The sequence below is a fragment of the Seriola aureovittata genome, chromosome 5 (assembly GCF_021018895.1).
Source record: "Seriola aureovittata isolate HTS-2021-v1 ecotype China chromosome 5, ASM2101889v1, whole genome shotgun sequence".
NCBI lineage: Eukaryota > Metazoa > Chordata > Actinopteri > Carangiformes > Carangidae > Seriola > Seriola aureovittata.
The window spans coordinates 16,836,677-16,858,746 of NC_079368.1; the positions used below are offsets into that span (position 1 = coordinate 16,836,677).

Consider the following 22,070-nt stretch of genomic DNA (forward strand, 5'->3'; position numbering starts at 1 on the left):
CAAGATGCTTGGAACAACCAAGCAAAGGGGTCACACCAAATACTAATTTTACTCATTTGATTTAGGTTTTCCCTGTGTCCTGCACTTTGTATGACATAAAAAGATAAATAAAAACTATTCATGGCATTATTCTGGACGTTTGGGATTTCTTTTCAGTGTGCACATAAAAAAAAAGAAAAATCTTAAATAGTGGCGATTTTGAGTTACCCAGTTACCCATTCTAGGTAACTGTGAAGCGACTGCTGGCTTGATTGTCATAACATATACAGTAAGTCTTAATGTCATTTTGATATGTTGTTTTGTTTTTTTATTTGAATAATAATAGCTACAATCGAAAAGGTAGTTACAATAAAACTATATACATAGATGATGGAAAATCTTTTTTTCAAAAACGTGTGCAAGAGGAAATTGTGCTCCATTTGGTAGATTTTATCAAATGTTGACAGTATCATCTTTGTATTGATCTGTATCATGCAAACTGTGTTTTGCCTGTCCACATGAATGCTCACTCCTGTACAGATAACTGCTCCACTCTGGCGTCTCCAGGTGATCCATTAAAATGCTGTTTGTCTGTGCTGATCGGGACCCATAGATGGTTTGAAAAAAAAAACAAAACACTTACGAGCCAAATTACTCTGCAGAGATTGTTTAGTTCTACTTTGTTGCCAGCATTTCCCAACAGTCTGTGTCAGCAGCGTAAAACAGTCAGGCTCCGACGTTAAAACGTAAGCAGACAATTAATTTTCTTCCATCCTACACATTTGGGCATGAAATCAGTTAAGAGAGAGAAAATGTGCTGTATATATGCCTTCACCCTCCCCAACTCCAACTGCAAGTCCAGCCCCACCCACACACACACACACACACACACACACACACACACACACACACACACACACCAAAAAAAGGCTGCACGGAAAGACTCGTGGTTTGCATCCTTGTCTGTCTTCTGAAGCATCTGTCAGGTTCATTGTGTAACAGGGGATTCAATGACGTCACCACAGCCCCTTCGGTCCTACCGCCTCTGCTTCTATTTCCTTACACCAACACATACATAAGCACTGAGGGGGGGCCTCCAATTCCTCTATGACTCATCTTTGCTCCTGTCTGACGCAAGAGCATGGCTGGGTTCCCACATACACCATTCTCACAGTCACACAGTCACACACATACACACACACACACACACACACACACACGCACACGCACACACACACCTATGTCTTCTCCTGGATGCTGAAATATGGGTGGATCACTGTGTTTTACCTCCCACCATCCTGTACCTCTCCCGCTCTGATGTTTCCCCCCTGTCTGTCTGCGTCTCTTGTGTCTCTGATATCCTGCTCTGTGGTTGGGTGAAGCTGCAGCTCCTGTATGTGTTTGGTTGTTACTGACTATCCTGTGCGATGTTTTCTCTGTGGGCTGCCTCTCCTCCAGACCTCTCCTCTCCCACTTCGGCATGTGTATGTTCCTTTATTGCTCTATTACCGCCTTCACTCGTTTTGTATTTTTATTTGCGTCTTGTTTTCTCCCTCCCTGGCCTCCCACTCCTTTGCCTCCCCCTTTCTCTTTCTCAGCTGCTCCCTCCATCTCTCTCCTTCTCCAGCTCTTTCTATTCTCTTCGTCTCTTTGCCACCTTCCTGCCTCTGTCTCCCACACTTTCATCTCTCTCCTTCTCCCCCCTCTCTTTTTCTCATACTGCCACAGCATACTAAACAGAAGTTCTCTGATTACTTTTCTTCCTGAGAAACGTTGGATACAACTCCGAGGCTCACCGCCACTGCCTTCAACCGTTGCTATGACTACAGCCTCGGCGCTTAGCTTTATTGAGGAGGGGTGAAAGGAAGGAGGGGAGGAGAAGGGGGAGTGCTGTGTCGTCACACAGAGATAGTACAAAAGAAAACCAAAGAGGAGAGACCTTAATCTTTTTTATTTAATTTGATGCCATGTACAACTCGTTATTCCAAATTTAATCCTAACGAAAAGTAATTTTTCCATGTGATTGGAGCACCTATTACTTGAAATTTTTAATAGATTTTTTTTTTTTTTACCTTTTTAACATTGTTGCTTTGCTCTGGGGTCATGAAAGGTTTTTCTACATGTTGTGAAATATGATTACCTGTAAAATAACAGTAAATAAGAATATCTACTATTGGTAAAGTCATTTTCAAATCATGAGAAACAAGAAAAATATACCTGGAATTTTCTTATTTTGGCATGCCAGTGTCATGTATATGGGTCATAATTTCTACTGAACTACATTTTTAAATACAGTAGTTGTGATTATAAAATGGCAAAGATGAAGGGAGAGAGAAGCCTATATGCAAGCTATAATCTAGAAAACTGCCTCTCGCCTAAATAAAGATGATTTTGTTTTGTATTTCTTTAACTGCACTGAACAGTAATTATTCTGGCAAAAATATAGGCATGCTTTTATCCATAACATAAAATGCATCAATCAATGCAATTACTGAACTATATATTCATCCAATGTTATCTTTCTGCATGTTATTAAGTTATTATTTATTAATAAGTTATTATTTTTTCAAAACAGAGATTTTTCTTGTCATTGAATGGCTGCTCCCTCCTTCTTTCTCTCTTTCACCGCCCTCCCCTGAGCTCTCTGTCACTGTCGCTGCTGTCAGTTTGTCACAGTGGATGGGAGAGAGGGCAGGAAAAATGGACAGTCACTATCAATCAATCAGTACAATTTATTAGATTTCGGCCTTTTGGAAAACCGACAGATTACTGTGCAGCAGGAAAAAAAACTGTCTCTGGTACTACTGAGTTATCTTGACACTCACAGAAGAGCTGCTAAATGTCCCTGGATATATACAAAAACACACTCTCACACACACACACACACACACACACACACACACACACACACACACACACACACACACACACACACACACACACACACACACACACACACACACACAAAACCTTTCTTATTTTATATCTCCGAGTTCATTTACTGTTTATGGAAGCTACGCTAAAGCAATTGAATTGAATGTGGTCTTTCTACAAAAGAAAATATTGATTCATATTTTGTGAATCTTGTTCTGCCCAATTGATTTTTCAAAAACCATTATACTTTTTGGGAGGAGTTTCTAATTTAATTTTTTTGTAATTTTAGTGTCTTGTCATGCAGTTGTCTTACTAGCCATGTCTCTGGTGAATGGCAGATTCCTGGATTTAAAACGGGTGTAAATAGGCCCTTGATGGCAGAAAATGCTGCAGTAATTATCTTAATAAACAGCTCTTATTTTACACTTGCTATGACTTAAATCACTTAACAAAGCATGCAATTTCTTCCCCCTCTCCAATCAACTACATCATCTATTCACAACATGTTCAATTTCACTGAACTATACTCAGTTTAGTCAACCCACCACAACAAGCATCTTACTGTAACTCTGCCAGAGTCCGTCAGTCATGCCCATGCAGGGGAGGAGCAGCGAGGGACCCATGCAGCAAGGAGGAGGGAGGCTAAAAGAAGGGCCAGAAAAGATATCGACACATACACCTACCCTGTAGTAGTCAGTGCTGTAGACGTCTCTGGACATGCCAAAGTCTCCAATCTTTACCAGCAGGTTCTCACCCACCAGGCAGTTTCTGTTGGACGACAAATATGAGCAAACACAAACTAAGTACAGAAATGTTTGTTTTACAAAGATTGAGTTACTCTGTAGGTTGTTTAACCTCTACTGTATTTATCACAACCTACAAAGGTTTGGATGGCAGTTTAAAATGTTCCACACACTAGCCAATTTGCAGATTTGATGCGGGTGAATTCATTGAAGAAAGTGCAGCAGCATGCCTCTCCTTTTCCAACCCCCTAACTCTAACCCATTCCCAAAAAGATATCAGCCAAACAGGTAGCCCGTAGAGAAAACATGAATATATATTCTGCAAAAAAGTAGATATCTGTGGTCTACCATTGACTGATTGATTGACAGGATAATAATAAAATCACGTCTCTTCTGTTTTCTGTTTCTAGATGTTCAGAAATACTTGACTGTGTATTAACACAGTCATCAATCTGGCCACTATGATGCGACTGTGTTGGTTTGTGGTTTTCCAACAAATTATTATGTTAAGTAACTGATCAAACATGATCTTATCAATTTTATTCCATTGGTAAAAATGTTCAAAAAACTATGTTTTCACTTTGTCATTATCAGGTATGCCATAAAATATAGAGGTTCTGAATAAATGTCCCAGTATAGTGATGTGTTTATTTATTTAAGGCAACAAGTGACAAACCTGGTGGCTAGGTCGCGATGCACAAAATGCTGTGATGCCAGGTAGACCATGCCAGATGCTATCTGCTGGGCGATGTGCAGCATCTGAGACTGGGTCAGCTCCACAGGTCTGGTGGTCTGGCCCTCTGCCATCAGAACTGCATCTGGACCGTGAGCCCTATGCAGGATGAAGAGGAAAGTCTATGTAAACTCAGTCATGTCATGTTGTTTCCTGTCATCTGCGTTTCCAGTGTTGCTAGACTTTTTAACCTTTTAAACATCATTTTAACATCTACTATACAGTTAACTTAGTCTATTGACCCCTCTGTTTGCATGATGGCATTTTAAGGGGATGTAAAGTTTTCAAAAGAAACAGGTGCCATGTTGATGACATTCTTATATAATGAAGAAAAGAGCCATGCCTGAGGAACTTGTTGAGGTCTCCATGTTTCATGTACTCAAACACCATGATGAGGGGGTCGCTCTCCACGCAGACTCCATAGAAAGTGACAATGTGTTCATGTTGAAGGTTGGTCAGGAGCTCAGCCTCACGGTGGAAATCCTTCCTGGCATTTTCACTGGCCTCTTTAAGTGTCTGCACACACACACACACACACACACACACACACACACACACACACACACACACACACACACACACACAGAAGTGACATTTTAATAAACTGACAAATGAAAACTCACACATTATGCCACGCACACTGTTGCCAATTAGTCATTTTCACATTGCACCCAGTCTGCTCCAATTTATTTGGCTGATGTCCACTATGAAAAAAAAAAAGTAAGTGTCTTGCCTTGTAAAAGTGAGTTACAGCAACTCGGCACACACGGTGTGAAATTACTGGCACTGAGCAAGGACTGATACAATAGCAGAGCAGGATAAAATGGAGACATCTTATATTAATGTAAGCCATTACAACGTCCAGCACTGTTTACATTCATTATATTCACTGCTTCCCTTTGAAACTAATCTTTGTCTCCTTTGCATGAATCAGGAAATCTGTCAGGCAGTTTGTGTAATACAAGCATCTGTGACAAAGACAGAGAAGGAGTGTGTGAACGACTGAGAGAGAGAGAGAGAGAGAGAGAGAGATAGAGAGAGAGAGAGAGAGAGAGAGAGAGAGAGAGAGAGAGAGTTGCAGGGAATGAAAGTTATATGGGGTCTGTATTCATTTCACATCTAAAGAAGAAAAATATAGAAAATTCCTCTTGTCCTACATGAATAATTGATTGTCTTCCTACAGTGCATGACATTGATATACGTTTCTTTTCTACCTTGTGTATGTGCGTGTGAGCGTGTTTGTTTGTCTGTGTACTAACGATGCGGATAGAAGCTCCTATTACAGATGTACCGTAGGTCTAAAGGACAAGGAGAAGTCACTAACAAAGCTCAGGAAGACGGAAACGACCCGTGATCTTTCATCCAGAATGCTGAGATGCCAGAAAATGAAACAGACTGTGACTCCACCCACACACTTTCAACCAATCATGTATCATGACACAGAGGCTCGGTCATGTACATTACAGACTGTAATGTGATACTGCATGATAATGACATGATGGATTATTACAGTAGAGATACTGTATGAAAGCATATGCACTGATCTCCGCTTGAAATGTGATAACAGACGTGTATGGGAAATCTGGGTTGACTTTCCTATGATGAGTTCTCACATGCTCAGACTGTCCGACCTTTCAGGTTTAGTTTGTGCGACTAAATACCAACCTGCTCCAGAGGTTGTGTGTGATAATGATTATAAAAACACTCATACTGCCATTATAAAATGATTTAGAAATTGCAATTAATGGCTTCAATTCATAGTTAATAAATCATGTACTGGTGACCATTAAAAAGAAAAACTTGGTGTTTATACCTTGGATTTCATGACCATGAAGTTATAAACATTGGTAATATTAACATTAATAAATGTTAATAAGTCATTAATAAAACGCTTTTTCAGAGGATAAGAGATTAAATGATGAGGTGGACGGTTGTTCTTGTTGAACAAAAAAGGGTAAAAAGACAAAGCAAGTGTCATACTGGAGGAAGATAAACATCAGGCACAACCTGGCAACCCAGACTTCATTCTTATAATGGTTTATAACTTATCTGTGAAACATTAGCGAATAATGCAACTATTAATGGAGCAATTTACAACTTTTACACCTTTATACACCTTTACAAAGGGTGACATATTACAAGTGGCACTAAAATGCTCATGGGTCATTGCTACATTTTTATATTATCCACATTTGACTGACGATGGTCTGCTGATGGTCTACCTCTCATACATGCACTGTTTGTAGCTTACACACTGAGCTCCTGGTAAAAGGAAATGTGGAATACAAAAACATGATTAAAGAGAAAAAAAACTTCATTTCTTGGCAAAGACATGTATTGCGCCACTGAGTTCAATCAGCTAACTGAACTGCTCAAATGACCAATGTTACAGACATTAATCACTGTACTGAGCAAAACATATTAATTTTGAATTCAGGAACGTAACAACAGAGACGTTCCTGTGAGCCAGAAAGTCTCTGAACTCAGTGTTGCATTAATTCCCAGGCAAAAAGCCATAATATTCCACATTTAGTCATCTGGTCTGCACACATACAAGTCCCTGGACAAATAAAAAGCAATCAGCAACCTCTAGCTTGCGAATTTAGTGACTCACATTTACATGTGTGCAAGGCAATTCTATTGAAAGTGGAAGGTATTCATGATTGATGGCATGCAGGAGTGTAAGTATGTTTGTATGGATGTGTGTGTGTGCATATGCATAGGCCAATGTGTATTTGCACGTGTTGAAGTGTGCCTGTGATCGATGGCAGCTCAGTGTATAACGTACAGTAATAGCAAAACTTGCTTCTGTATTATGGCTGACTGGCTGATTGATAGCCGACTCTGAAATCAGGACCATTAAGCTCTATTAGTGAGTGTAGCCTATTGTTATGTGGTGTACAAGGGAGAACATGTTCCTGTAATGTAGCATGCATGACTGAGTTTTGGACTGAGGAAAGAGGTGTCATGATGATTAAGTGCACTGACAAATCTCGGAGCTGCTTCATGTACATCATTAACATAGTTCCATCAAAATATTGCACAGATTTTCAGAGAACTTCCAGAAAGTGAACAAGCGCAAATGCAAATCACTGTTCAACAAGATTACATAATCAAAAGAGTGCCAGGAATCCTTTTGTTTAATCTGGTATATCACAGCATTTTGACTTTAATGAATTAATTTGTGTACTCAGTCCACACTGTGTACAACAGCAGCCATCAGCACAAGTCTGGTGCTGAGCTGACAAAAAGGGTCAATTCATTCAAATCAACAAAGAAAAAATCAAACAGCCTCTCAAATAGTGCTATCTGACCATTCAGACTGCTTTGATTTTGGACAGTAAACCACAGGAACCAACTTCAAAGAAATGCCTGATGAGAAAAAAACATTGAGTTACAGAAGCTGACGTCAGGAGCCTTTGTTTCCATGACAACATTTTTGGAAAAAAATGCATTCTCAATATGCCAACTGCTGTTTTGATATCATGTGAGAGCCATGCCTCAGCAACTTGTTGACTCCTCCATGTTTCATGTACTCAAACACAATAACAAGGGATGGATCACCGAACAGGCCAGAGAGGTCAGGGGGCCCCTGGGTCAGAGCCTCAGTATGAGGTGACAGAACATGACCACAGAGAAATGCAAAAATGACCACGGAGATGCAACATTACCAAAATGAGATGCAAAACAACTGCAACAAGATTCAAAACAACCACAAAGAGCTAAATGACAGCAAAATACACAAAACGACCATAAAGAGACACAAAATGACGTTGCAAAATTCGTTTGTAGTCATTTTGTTGTCTCTTTCAGTCTGGGGGCTTTTTACATGTCTGTCCCCAGGGGGCCCATTTTCTTGTAATCTTTCCATGACCATGATGTAAGTTTTGGTTGTAGTTGTCCTAGTTTTAAAACATCTCCCGTGACAGTGTCTCAGTTGTTATGGATTATCCAGAGACCTCACTGTTATCACGTGAACTTTGTTTGGCCAAAGTAAGAGTCCCTCTCAGTTTGTTTTGTAATTTGGGCGAACTAGCCCTTTAAACAAGACAAATCAGTGGAAATGTTTATTTGAAAATCTGTTTCCAGCAGCCTTCATCACATTTTATCTTTGTTGATGCAGCAACAAGGGGGAGGAAGAGAAGACGGTAGAGAAGTGGTGAGTCATACCAACTGACAATAAGACAAGGACGAAAAGAGCAGGAACAGTGCATTGTACACTCTGTAAGCAGGTGGTACATTAGCTAATTGAAAAAAAAAATCTAATGAGTTCAGGGACTTAAATCAATGATGTGACTCTAATGATTAAATGATTCATCTACAATCATGTCTTTATACAGCTGCAGTTTTAGCTGAAGTGCTGTTTTATAAAACATCTTACCAGGTTTGACATGCAGTCAGCAACATACAGCATCTTGTTCCACAACCAAGAACTTCAGGTGCATATTTTACAGAGTGCACAGACTGAGCTGAAGCTAAGCTGGCAGCAAACATCAGTGGGCTAGCAAGCGGTTTAGAGCTAAGCTGGAAGGAAACAGGAAGTGTAGGAAGAGAAAAGAAGGTGGAGGATTTGAGAGGAAGTCTGGAAGTGTCATGAAGACAGAGGAGAGAGAAAAAAAAAGTCAGGTGAGAGAGAGAGTTAGAGGCGAGGCGTGAAAGACAGAGGAAGTGGGGAGTGAAGGAGGATGGAGTTAGAAGTGAGAGGAGATCGGGTGGTGGGCTGGGGTTCTCGCAGGTCATGTATTGTTAATGAGAAGTTCTTCACCAATCAGATCCTGTTTCACCGCAGACCAGCAGAGAAAGCATGCTTGATGTGGAGATGGGTGGATGGGATAGATGCGATGGGAGGATGCTCCCTGAGAAACCATTCAATTTGACCCCGGAAGTCAGCGGTTTGAGTGTAATTCCACCTTTTGCTTACAAAGAAACTCTTGAATAGAACGACTTTCTAAAAATGGCAGAGGAAATGGAGTTGAGGCGATGGCGCACAGAGTCTAAATACTATATAGATGCCATATGAAGGATTTCATTTCAAAATGCCATGTATACATTTCAGGAACATAACATTATCTGCTGTAATCTGTTCAATATTTCAAATGTATTTCAGGTGTCAGATCTCATTGCAAAAATACTGTAGAGAAGGCAACAACTTACCTAACCTTCAATAATAACATAATGGGTTTCATTTTGGTTCCACCAATCATTCTAAAGTCTAAACTAAACCCCTCAAAAATTGGAATACCTTGTTTGTATTGTAGACTGGATGGTATTTATTTCTTTTTACAAAGACAATCTGTCCTTCTACGTGTACTCTTTGCTTTATAATAGCAACAACACAATTAGGCTACTAAAACCAAAAAAAAAAAAAGAAAAAAGAAAAATGTGCTTTGTTCAATTGAGCGATGATTGGTTACAGATGTTTTTTCCCACAATCCTCACAGTCAATCGCACAGTTAATCTCCCATTTTAAAGACAATAAGACGACTGTAAATAGACCAATTTAGACATATTCTGGAGGTCAGGGACTAACCCTTACCCTTAAAAAACGCCTAACAGGAAGTACAAACACTAAAACAAAAGGTTTTAGCTCAATGACTACACAATGTCTGTGTCATATTCAGCCTTAACTGTATCATATGAAATATGCAGTGATTTGTTATTCTAAGACATCATTTGAATTTAATAAGCATTATTACCATAAACATGGTTTTTAACATTTGAACAGCAGAAATATACTCAAAACCGTTTGTATATTTTTGAAATATGTTTTTCTCTGGAACTTGCAGTTTTAAAAAAATTAAATGAAATCAATTAGACTTCCAGATTACCTTCACAGCCACCAGTATCTTCTCCTGGTCAGGCGAGAGGTTGTAACACTCAGCCAGGAAGACTTTTCCAAAGGCTCCCTCTCCCAGCTCTCTCTTCAGCACAATGTTGTGTCTCTTAATGTGCTGGACGACTGTTGAACAAGGAGAGACAGAGAAAAGAAAATCAAAAAGCAGTTCCCAGGCGGCGTCCTGGTGGCTCACCTGGTAGAGTGCGTACCACGTAGGCTTGGGTTTGAATTCGACCCTTTGCTGCATGTCATCCGCTCTCACTCTCACTCATTTATTAAACTTTATCAGTTTAATTCATGTGAGGTTTATTTGCCTGTCAATCTGTGTGATTTTACTACAGTGATTTAACAACAGCCCACACTTCGACATGTAATTTTGTTGTATGAATCAGGTTGCCAACAAAATACTGACAGGTGCCAGCTGATACGTAAATGTAGGTACAGTGGAGGAAAACAAGGCTGTGAGGAACAAAGGAGTAACAACTGGGCATCTTAGAGGAAAAGAGAAATGTATTATACCAAGTATTTTTTGCAAAAATCTGGGTATCCACATGACCCAGCAGTAGCTGACAAAACTAAAGTTTGTGAAAAATAGTGTCATCAACCTTTTTCTTCTTACTATGTAATTAAAGAGTAAAAAGGGGAGAACAGCCACACATAACATCAGGGCCCACATAGCCGGTTCTTACCATGTGATTAAAATAATTGAAATAATAATTACTAGGTTCCTCATGAAACACAAGATTGGTTATGTTCAATAAAAGCCGTCTATAGATGTAAAAGGTATGTTTGTTTTCCACATGACTGCTAGGAGCAAACTCTCAAAAATAAAATCCCATTTCTCACCTTGTCCTTATTTCAACTCATATAGTTAGGTAGATATATTAATAAATCTCTACAGTGTGAGTGTAATTGTACTAATTTATATTGTATTTTCTTCTACACACCAGTGTTCCTAGACTTTAGTTTTATTACCCAGTCCTGTACCCTGGTGCCCAATATTTACAAAAATACTTGGAGCTGAATTTATTTGTCCTTTTTCCTCTAAAATGCCCAGTTGTTACTCCTTTGTTCCCCATAGTCTTGTGTTCTTCCACTACCACTACTTACATTTACATATCTGTTGGAGCCTGACACTATTTCATTAGTACCTTATTCATACAACAAAATAACCTCGGCAGGCTGTATTATAAAGTGTTACTGTAGATTTTTCTCTCTTTTCAACACAAACATAGCTGCAGGGTGTATGATATTTTATCATTTCTTAAAATGTTTCTCTGTCACTCAGAATCCACACACTCTTGAGGGCATATTTCCCCGTCTGCCAATTTTATTTTATTACCCAAGTAAAATTGGCAGAGGGAAGATCATTATTTAATTGTGTGTCTGAGGATATTTTCCGTGTTTACAGAAATATTTCATGGTATCATTTATACATGAAATGAATTTTACAGTAAGTAATTGAATTTGCTGTTTTGTTGTACACTAATTTGATCCAGCTTCTACTGTAATGTCAATTTTAAAAATGTGTCTCTTTGTCTGTTTCATGAACGTCATCTTTTCCTGCCTCCTGCTCACCCACAGTTGGATCAGAGTCGATGAACCTGCTCTCTGTTGCTAAGTAACTCGTGACTCCATGCCAGCTGATTTTTTAGAAAATTTGGCATCTCACCATGGTGATGATACAAGGTTTTATTCTACAGAATGATTAACAGCGTGGTGCCCTCACTATAACCAAGCTAAACCCTGTCTCTCTGACTGTGCGCCAGATGTTCTGCAACTGTCTGCATGCAAGGAGACACACATTATCCTATAACACACGCACTTGGGTACCTCTAGAACGAACACACACACACACACACACACACACACACACACACACACACACACACACACACCACACACACACACACACACACACACACACACACACACACAGGACACCAAGAGCTGAGATTTATCTGTGATGTGATTAAGAGGTGCATTTGAAGAAAAGCTGTCCACTCAGAATATCACATTAAAGCCAAGCTAGACTCTCAGAAGCTGCATCGATCTACACTGTAAGCTACTGAGGTCCACCATAACCCAATATTGAACAGAGACAGGGAGAGAGAGAGAGAGAGAGAGAGAGAGAGAGAGAGAGAGAGAGAGAGAGAGAGAGAGAGAGAGAGAGAGAGAGAGAGAGATAAGAATTGCTGGCCTACATCAGATATCCAAAAGCACCTAATTTTCAGTGTAAGATTGTGCTGGATGAGAACACACCCACCATGCAATGTGTGTGTGTGTGTGTGTGTGTGTGTGTGTGTGTGTCTGCTTGTGCTCCTCTGAAGGCTTTGAACATTTACAGTATACAGTATCTCAACCCTGTTTCCTATCCTAGAAATGATGCCTACATATTACTAATTTATTTTACAAATACATTTTGGGAAATGCTAATGCTACATTTTTGTTCCAAATAAACGTTGTGCAGAGGAGGTTTTCAAGAATGTTATTGTTACGCTTACATAGGACCAGGCTTTGACACGAAATATCAGAGTTTGCCTTTTTGTGTTGCGTGGGTTAGGCAACAAAAGCACTTTGGGTCAAGGTTGAGGAAAGGCTAAATGGTTAAATGTTAATAAACTGCTTCAGGTCACAGTTATATTTTTTGATATTTAGCCCAGATGATAATCTTTCCTGAAGATCTCGATTGCCTACACACCAAGCTTTAGTTGCAGTTAGCAGATATTTGCAACAACTATTTGCATATACTGTATGTTCAGTTCATGAACATTTTAAGATTTGGCAACTTCATTCATTAAAACGTTTCCTCATGATGTTGATAAAAACACAATTCAGATCATGTTCCTTTTGCTGTTGCATATGAGTTGTATATAAACACAATGTCTAAAGGCAACAGGTTGAAAACAGTATCTAGATGTATCAGTGTGGCTAAAAGTCTCAATTTACATAGATGATATATTGCACATGACATTAAGTCGTCAGTTAAAAAACAATGGAGGCAGGTCACAGAACACCCACAATTCCCTGTGCAGCAACAGCACACAATAAACCCACATCCCCACAAGACAACTACCCACCATTTAACCAGCTAATTACCTCACCGCACCATTTCCTACCGCGGTTGTGTAATAAGCGTTCACCCATGAAAACGCCTCGCACCACTTCTCCTTAATTAACGCCCTCAAATAGCAAATAAATTGATGTGTGCAGACCAGTGCCTCCTCTATTGCTTTTTTTTTTTCTTTTGGCAGGAAGATTTGGCGTTGGCTCACAGCATGTCATGCCATTTTTTAAAAATCTAACAAAAATATTGTTAGATTTATACCATGTCATCGCAACTAATGTTGTATTCATATGATCAAGAATTTTACATAATTATTGGACAGAGCAATCAAGAACTTTCTAAATTAAGTTATTTTATTTTTTATGGTGTTATATCACTCATGAATTCTGCTTTCCAGCTGTCTGCCTCTGCCAATTTTACACTCCTTCTTCCACCCTGTTTTCATTATCAAACTGTATCTCTGCCATGCAAAACATCACCCCTCTTCTCCTCAATCAGTATCCTTAATTAAGATCTACGGAAATATTATTCCCCATTTACCAAACGTTGCACTCTTATTCTCTGATATTTTTCTTAATTAGTACCCGTTTTCCATGCTTATCGTATTCGCTCATTTTCCCTCATTTAGCATCCATCTATCCAGCCTCATTATCTTATTCTCACTTTCCATATTTAGCATGTCTCTGCTCCATCATTTATTTCTCCCTACTGCCATTCGCCTCAGCTGCTAAACCTATCACTTTTTAATCAACATCCTCTAAACGTTCACATCCAGGCACGTTCTTCCCCCCACTCTGTGGCTCCATCAGTCTTTCTCCATCACCTGTTTATGACAGCGCTTACAACATTAACATCAAGAGGAATAATATTTCTAATCAACCACCTCCTCTGTCGTCTTTTTCCATCCGTCCTTCTGCCACATCATACGATCTCTCCCAACTCCCCATAGAGCCACCTCTCACACCTATTCCCCTTAATCAGCATCTTATTAACAACCAAAGAAATTAATGTCTCGGGACATAATTATTCCCCATTTTCCATCTGCCTCTTCTTCTCTTCCTCCTTCTCTCATCTGCCCAAAATCTTTCCAAGACCCTGCTGACATAAGACAGCTTGAACAACTCGGAAATTGTGCGTTTGGTAGTTTGAAGTGAACACTGTGACAGTTCAAATACACAATCATGTTTGACAGATTCTTTGAAAGCAGAACCAGCAGAGACCTTTTCCACTACACCTCCTTCTAGTCAGCCACTACTCCCAACAATAAACACTCCTATCAGAAGGTGTAGCTAATTGTGACCTATTTTCATAAGCTTAGTGTACATGTGTGTGTGTGTGTGTGTGTGTGTGTGTGTGTGTGTGTGTGTGAATGTGTGTGTGTGTGTCAGCATGTCTGTATAAATGGGTGTTTTCTAATACTGTATGCAAGTGTAGACTCATGAAAAACATTTTCCAGAACATTGTTAATCCTCACTCCCTAGATACAATAAAATACATGCTGGGATGGAAACAGTGGAAAAAGTGAGAGATACTGTTGACAAAGGCAAGAGCAAGGTGTAACATAACAGAGAGAGAAAAATCTCTCCCTCAGTTCAGGGCAGCAGAGAACATTGAGGTTGAGAACATTGAGATTTGCCAAATATTAACATTCATTTTCATGCCATTGTTAGATGAAAGGATTGATAAAGCTCCCTTGTCATGTCATGTTTGGTAAATATGATTGGCAGATCGGAAGATTTTCCAAGCAGACATGAGTTTGGTGTCAATCTTTTCGTCAAAATTGCATATTTCCAAAATGTCAAACTATTCCTTTCAGGGCAACAAAATAATAAACACATTACACTTCAGCATTTAAATTCTATAATTTGGGAAATAAAATGTGTGTCCCCAAAACAATTCTCCATTTAAAAAATATGTAAACTGATAACTCAATAAATAAAACATAAAAATCCAAATTATTAAAAAAATAGAGACTTCTCTTGGTTTCTGGGTGGGTCTGTTTATGGGATATGGGCACATAATCTCAGTATTTCTGAAATCCCTGGCCATGCCCTGGCTTCACGCACACAAACAGCCTGTGTATGTGTATAAGGGATTAGGGAAACATAAACACAGTAGTTGCCACCTATGCATTTACTGTAACTCTTTAATAATGCATGTGACATGTTTTCCAGCAACGCTAAGTCCTCTGATGTTATTATTGTTAATGAGGTGTTCACTTCAGAGGTGAGCTGCACAACTGAAGCTTTGCAACACAGCTAACAGTTCCCATAATTACACGCCGCTCCTTCATCTCTGCAGAGTAATTGTTGCTTTATTGCTGCCAGGAAGAGGTCTGTGCCATCTTTTGAGTAGAAACGTGTAACTGCTACTGATTCCTGCATTGAATATTACAGGCCACAAGCTGGTTAAGATCGCTGTTTAAAAAGAGTTCACTTCCTGGCGTGCAACCTAACGTCACTCTGCCAAAACTGTCTCCATCAAAAGCTATTATACGATCTGAAAAGGCAGAGTGCCAAATAATCTGTCAGTTACTTTCAGTATTTATGCGGCCTGTCTGTGAGTCAAAGAAGCACGCAGAGTAATAGTTGTAATGGCTGTAATATATTAAAAACACACACGTAGGCTCATACACATACACAGCAGTCCCTTATTGACTTTCATTGATTCTCTGCGTTTTCATTCTCGTCTTTGGGCTGTAAATCCCGGTCTATCTTTTAGTTATATCGCAGGACTGAAGAGGTCAACTCCCAATCCCCCATTATTATACCTCCTCAACCTTGCCCTCAGCAAAAACAGCCTGATGGCGCACGCACATACACACACATGCAGTTCCATAATTTACTGCAACACAAGGCCAAAGCTTGGAGAAGCTTTTATTACTTGCCAATAATCATAATGTCATGTTGATGGACCAGGTCAATAACCTTGTGTGCTCTCTGTCTGTCTATTTGACTGTTGCTCACTCTCGCTATCTCACTCCGTTTTCCTCACGTTTCTCTTTTCTCCTACTTCTGTTTGTCTCTGTCTCCTCCCCGCTTTTCTTTGACTGCCTTCTCTTTGCGCTTCTGTCTCTCTTGCTTTGTGAATTTGTTGTGTGTACATATATGTTGGAGTTGTGCATGTTTTGTTTCCTGCAGCTCTGGGAATATATATGTGTGTCTGAGTCACGGATGGAAGTCTTGAATTTATGAATGGATTTGTGCCTAACATATGCTGGGGCACACACACACACACACACACACACACACACACACACACACACACACACACACACACACACACACACACACACACACACACACACAGAAAAAGACACACACACTTGCATATAAACGGACTTTCTGTTTCTCCCTCTGAATTGGAAGCTCCAAGGTTATTGCCATGACAGCAAGGAAAGATGTTACCATGGTAACCCATGTGTATATCGCACATACAGTTAACCTGAATATTTGGGAGGACAGTTCACAACTGATTGATAAATGTTTTGTTTATCTTTAGCATAGTTCAGTTGGGTACACATTGGTAGATTTTTTTTACTTACACGTGTCCGTTTTCAGCAGACTGTTTGTGCTCCTGAAGTACTGAGGGTTTTCTATCACTGGGATCTTGGTCATGCCGATGATTACGGCGTCTGGGCCCATCTCTGAGGACGAAGGAGTGTTGCTGCCATTGGAGACGTGGTGAAGAGGAGAAGCTGAGTCATCATCGTTACTGATCACTGACGATGGTCCTAAGAAAGCAGAGAGGTGGGAGGGGGATGAGCATTGCTGAGTTGTTTGTTTATCTTATCTTTATAATGATCGAGAAAGGTCTCGCCTGTGAGATGGAGAAATGTTTCCGCACACGTGCCAGCTATTTTAATAGTATGAGGACACAAGAGAATTAATTATGTTGTTAAGTTGTTATTAGCAGAGATTGAGGCGATGAGATCACAAAGTGGGGAGGTTAAGCTGTTATTATCGATCACGACAGACCTCTAAGAGAAGGAGCGAGAGATGTCAGTTATATTCTATAACAGCAGCTCTCTGATCACTCTCAGAGTCTCTCATATGTTTTTCGGAGAACACACCTTCTGAAGTTTTTGGGGTTAGTTCACACCAACTTCACATGACGATTGGTCTTTTTGATGCTTCACACAACTAAATAATCATTTTCTGTGTGTACAAACAAGGGCAACAACATGAATGCCTTCAAGAAAAGATTGCCTGAAAGTGCACACCATTATCCCCCATTTGAACGATTATCAAGTCTCACTCCGTGACGGCAGGCTTTTCACCCCAACTCTGACTGTGGCTGTTCAGAGCAGCTATAATCATTTCTGCCCTCAGACGTGATTGGATGACACGTCATACAAAGTAGTTTCTTCCGAGCATACGAGCCTCTGCCTAGTTAGAACTAATCTAGGAGGCTGGGTTAGGACCGAATGTAGCACAAATTCAGTGTCTCACAGGCACCTGAAAGAGCAGGTCTCCAACAAATAAGCCCCTTCACGTATTTCAGACAGGCTTCTCTGTCAAACAGAGCTCTAAAACTTTCCAGGGCGAAGTTTGATGAGTATACCTCCTGATGACAGTGAGTAATGTCAGAACACTCCCCACCTATCACTTTCTTGCTAGGTGGGAGGTGGAGGGAGATGCATCCTTGGGTTGACCAAAAAAGCCTCATTGCAACAGCCAACACACAAACGTTTTAATGTGCAACAGCACAGTAAGAAGTTACACAGTTACACTGAGGTCATCTGACGAAGTTATCCGTCACAACGATACTGCTTTTAGGAAATGTGGATGAGGAGTGCATGTAGCACAGAGTTGACCTCAATGTTTGGATGAGGACAAATTTGCAAATTTCAGCTTGTGGTAAATGAGTGACTAAGCCCATAAGAGTCCCATTAGAGGGCACCTACGTTCTTTGTCAGCTGTGGTTGTTTTCATGTTTCAATTATGGGTTATTTTTTTAGGTCAGGCTCTGCAGATTTTAATGATGAAGTCAAAGAAAGAGAGCAACGGAAATGTATCTCTAAGCTGGCGGGTAACCAAGGGAAATACTGTATGCCTTCAAAAAGACACATGCCAAGAATCCAGAAACCTGGAGGAGTAAAAACCAAGAAGCGGGAAATCCAGAGTCATTGACCTCAGTTCTTCTACTGACAGTGAAAAAATGTTCTCTGGAAAATAAGATTTTCTGTATCGAACTTCAGAATTCTGTTACTCTTTCTCTCCATGGTGGAATACACCAGATATTAAAATTCATGTTACATACAACAGACATCATCGAAAGCATGAAAACGTGGAACAAGAGAGTGCAAACAGAAGAGAGGTGGGATGGCATGAGTCAGACACTGAGCCCAACCCTTTTACAGAAAAAATGGTTTGCTTTGGCAACAGAACGGAGGTGTTATTAGTTTCCAATTAAGACAGTGAAAGCAGTCCATGAAGCTGATTCCATGTTCACAAGTTTGTCAGTTGCAGTAAACCTTCATGACATTGCTGCTTATTTCCTGTGTCTTCGGGTTGCTTGCCAAAGCAAACAATATCAGTTTTATTTGCACACAGACTGTATCACTAAACTGAATAGAGGCATTGTTAATGTTATTATTAACACCTGTGCTTTTTATATGATGTCAAAATGTCTTCTTTGTAAAAGACCTATTGTTTCCCAACCAGAAAGATATGTTTACTTCTGTTGTAGCCATTACCTTTATGCAATGCAGCTTTAATGTCTGTCAAATGCCAAAACCACGGAAAAAACACACCTTCGTCTTTGTGTATGTGTGTGTGTGTGTGTTCATGAGTGTGTGACTGCAGGTGTGTTCTTGTTCCCTGATAACAAAGCTTACAAGGTCACAAAGATTAGAAGACATTGCCGAGGTATAGTGAGATCTTCACAATGCCAGTGGACAGGTTTTAAAAGGATGCACGGTAACGGCTCCTGTGACTTTTTTTCATTTCCTTTACCATTCATTTTATACATGTTTGTATTTTTGTAGGTCTGTCATCATGAAGTCATTTCAGCTCCACCATCAACGGATGTTAAAATTGTGGAGGAAAGAGTTTTCATCGCTAACACACAAAATGAGAACATGCAATTCTTGTAAATGATCTTAATCACTCAGGTACATGGAGGGGTTAGCAATTGACTGCTTTTCAGTGCAAGTGCTGTAATAAGAGAATGTGAGTGATTGTCTATTTGATGCTTGTAGCTCTGTAATGTCATCTAATGTACAATTTCATCTCTGATTTAGTGGTGTGAACAGGAAAACTTATATGTGCATGTGTGTGTGTGTGTGTGTGTGTGTGTGTGTGTAAGGCTCACTTAACGACCATAATTGGATGCTTCCATCTAGTCTTGGTCTTTCATCAGCTTTTCACTAGTGTCCGTTGACGAAAAATAACAAGGACAAGCCAGAGCGTGTCTCATCATAGACAGGGAAGTGTTATTCAGAATTACACTCACACACACACACACAGGGAGTGAACACAAGGCGCAGTGCTTCTCTAGACCTCTTCAAGACACAAGCATAAGCCTGCAAACATTGTATTATGAATTGAGATTGATTTCCCCTGAGCACAAAATACAGGAGATGTATTCCCTCTCGTGGTCAGTTCTGCTGAATTATAACACTGGTTGACATTGTTCATTTCCTCTGTCCCTGGCCTCATATCAGGCTCTAGTGCTGCTGACAGGCCTTGATTGAGAGGGAGAAACTAAGAGAGTTTGTTTGTGTGTGAGGATGAGTGTGTGTGTGTGTGTGTGTGAGAGTGTGTATGTGTGTGTGAGACAGAGAGAGAGAGAGAGAGGGAGAGAGAGAGAGAGAGTCTAAATGAGCTGGTATTTGTGTGTTGGTGACTCATGTGAGGATTGAAAACACCTTGAGAGAGAAAAAGAATGAGAGGGAGAGCACAATAGTTTGTTTTTTGTGTGAAGGGATGTTCAAGCTTAAATGTGCTGTGTGCATGTGTGTGTGTGTGTGTGTGTGTGTGTGTGTGTGTGTGTGTGTGTGTGTGTGAGAGAGAGAGAGAGAGTCTTGGGAGTGATGAAGGGGAGCCAAAGATGAAAACCATACAGGTTTTGGGGAGAATAAAAAATATTCTGTTTGTAACTGTTTGCTTTGGAGCAATTGGTCATTTTTCACACATTACAAATCTTTGTTGGAAATCATACAGTTATCATTATTATTAAGTATTATTATTATGTTGATTTGTTTTATGTGTTTTTTGTTTTAATTCTTTTGGACAAAAATAAAATAGCTTTAAGCTTAGAGATAATGCAGGTCTTCTTAATCTAAAATAATTATATTCTAGATATTTTAAGTGTTATTTTAAGTGTTTTTCTAAGTCTATAATGAAGAGAGAAAGAATATTTTGTCAACCCATTCAGGCAAATTTAATCCTTCAGATTCAAATCACCAAACGTGGACATAACAGTATTCAGCGGACATCGCCAAAATGTAAAATGACAACGTTTTCATGTAAAAACACACAGACAAATACAGTCATAAAGACATTGTTTGAATTTTTGTCCTGGTTTCATTCCAAACTCCAAGGACAGAAGAAAGTCGAATTATTTGATCATCATCTGAATCCCATCACTACTAACATAAAGCTGCATCTGATCGTACAGTAAACAATAGTAACATATTTTACTTGCTTACCTAAATGAAGACATTTCGTTCTGCCTCAAATTGAGATTGAAACTGTACCAACATTATTAAATGTGAAGCAGCCATTTAGTCACAGCTGACAGTCCTACAGAATGAGCTGTTTCACATAGGTGATGGTTTCAATTTTCTCTCACTGGAGAAATTCTGCGACCAAGAAATGAAGCTGTTAGTTTTGGGCTGTTTGAATTGTCTAAATTAACTTCGGTGTTTACTACTATTGTGACTTTATCTCAGTGTAACAAAGAGAGAAAAAAAAAACATGACGCACACGAGAGCGCAGGTTATTGTCTGTCAGTATGTGTGTGTTTGTGTTGGGAGGGGCTGAAGATCATTAACACAGAGAGGTCCCAGGGTCAGATCGTTATAAATACCGTTAAGCCGAGGGGCAACAGGAGCCTCTGTGTGTGTGTGTGTGTGTGTGTGTGTGTGTGTGTGTGTGTGTGTGTGTGTGTGTGTGTGTGTGTGTGTGTATGTGTGTGTGTGTGTGTGTGTGTGTGTGTGTGTGTGTGTGTATGTGTGTGTGTGTGTGTGTGTGTGTGTGTGTGTGTGTGTGTGTGTGTGTGTGTGTGTGTGTGTGTATGAGACATGCAGAGAGTGAAGAGGTGGCAGCGGGCCCACGGGGAGTGACTTGGTAAAAGGGGGATGAAAAGCTGTAGGAGATGATAGGCGGCGGGAGGAAGAGAGAGATGGACAGGAGAGGTGAAGGTATAAGTGGGGTCAGGTCAAGACCCACGACCCGACACCGTTAATGGAGCTGATGTTTAAACTGGTGGAGACTGGAGCTCCTCGCAGTCTGGTCGGGAGAAACCTGGGTTAACAGTCAATAAATTACATTGCCTTGCTTTCAAAGTTCAGGTCATGAGTGAGAGGGAGTGGCAGGAGCATGAACACTAAAACTGCCAATTACTGCATCTCATTGTTTTCAAGTCTATTTGTCTTTTTAACAACAGGTGCTGTGTTGTGACTGTTTAGGTTAGTGAGACACCAGTTGTCAAGTGAATGTGGAGAGTTCAAGGGGAAGTGTTATGGATTGCAGATTTAACCATAAAAGATTTTCTTTAAAGGACAGTTCCAGGTTATTACAACTCGGGTCTTATTGTGGCAGTATTTGCAATCATTTGTATTGGTAATGACAACACTGGACTCAGCAAAGTAAGCAGCAAATAACAGTGACA

At 40.0% G+C, this 22,070-nt stretch overlaps 1 protein-coding gene across 2 annotated transcripts in view; it reads right to left on the bottom strand.

The window, feature by feature from the left end:
- Positions 1-22,070, bottom strand: part of ntrk2a (neurotrophic tyrosine kinase, receptor, type 2a) — an 83,690-nt gene that overhangs the window by 11,639 nt on the left and 49,981 nt on the right. Inside the window, exons 14-18 of one of the 2 annotated variants that reach the window (XM_056375607.1) lie at positions 16,777-16,965; positions 10,158-10,288; positions 4,673-4,845; positions 4,273-4,428; positions 3,531-3,621 (exon numbers count right to left, since the gene is read on the bottom strand). In XM_056375607.1, the coding sequence (XP_056231582.1) occupies positions 3,531-3,621; positions 4,273-4,428; positions 4,673-4,845; positions 10,158-10,288; positions 16,777-16,965 (740 nt within the window). The remainder of the gene's footprint in view (positions 1-3,530; positions 3,622-4,272; positions 4,429-4,672; positions 4,846-10,157; positions 10,289-16,776; positions 16,966-22,070) is intronic. The other variant, XM_056375608.1, reaches the window with a different exon arrangement.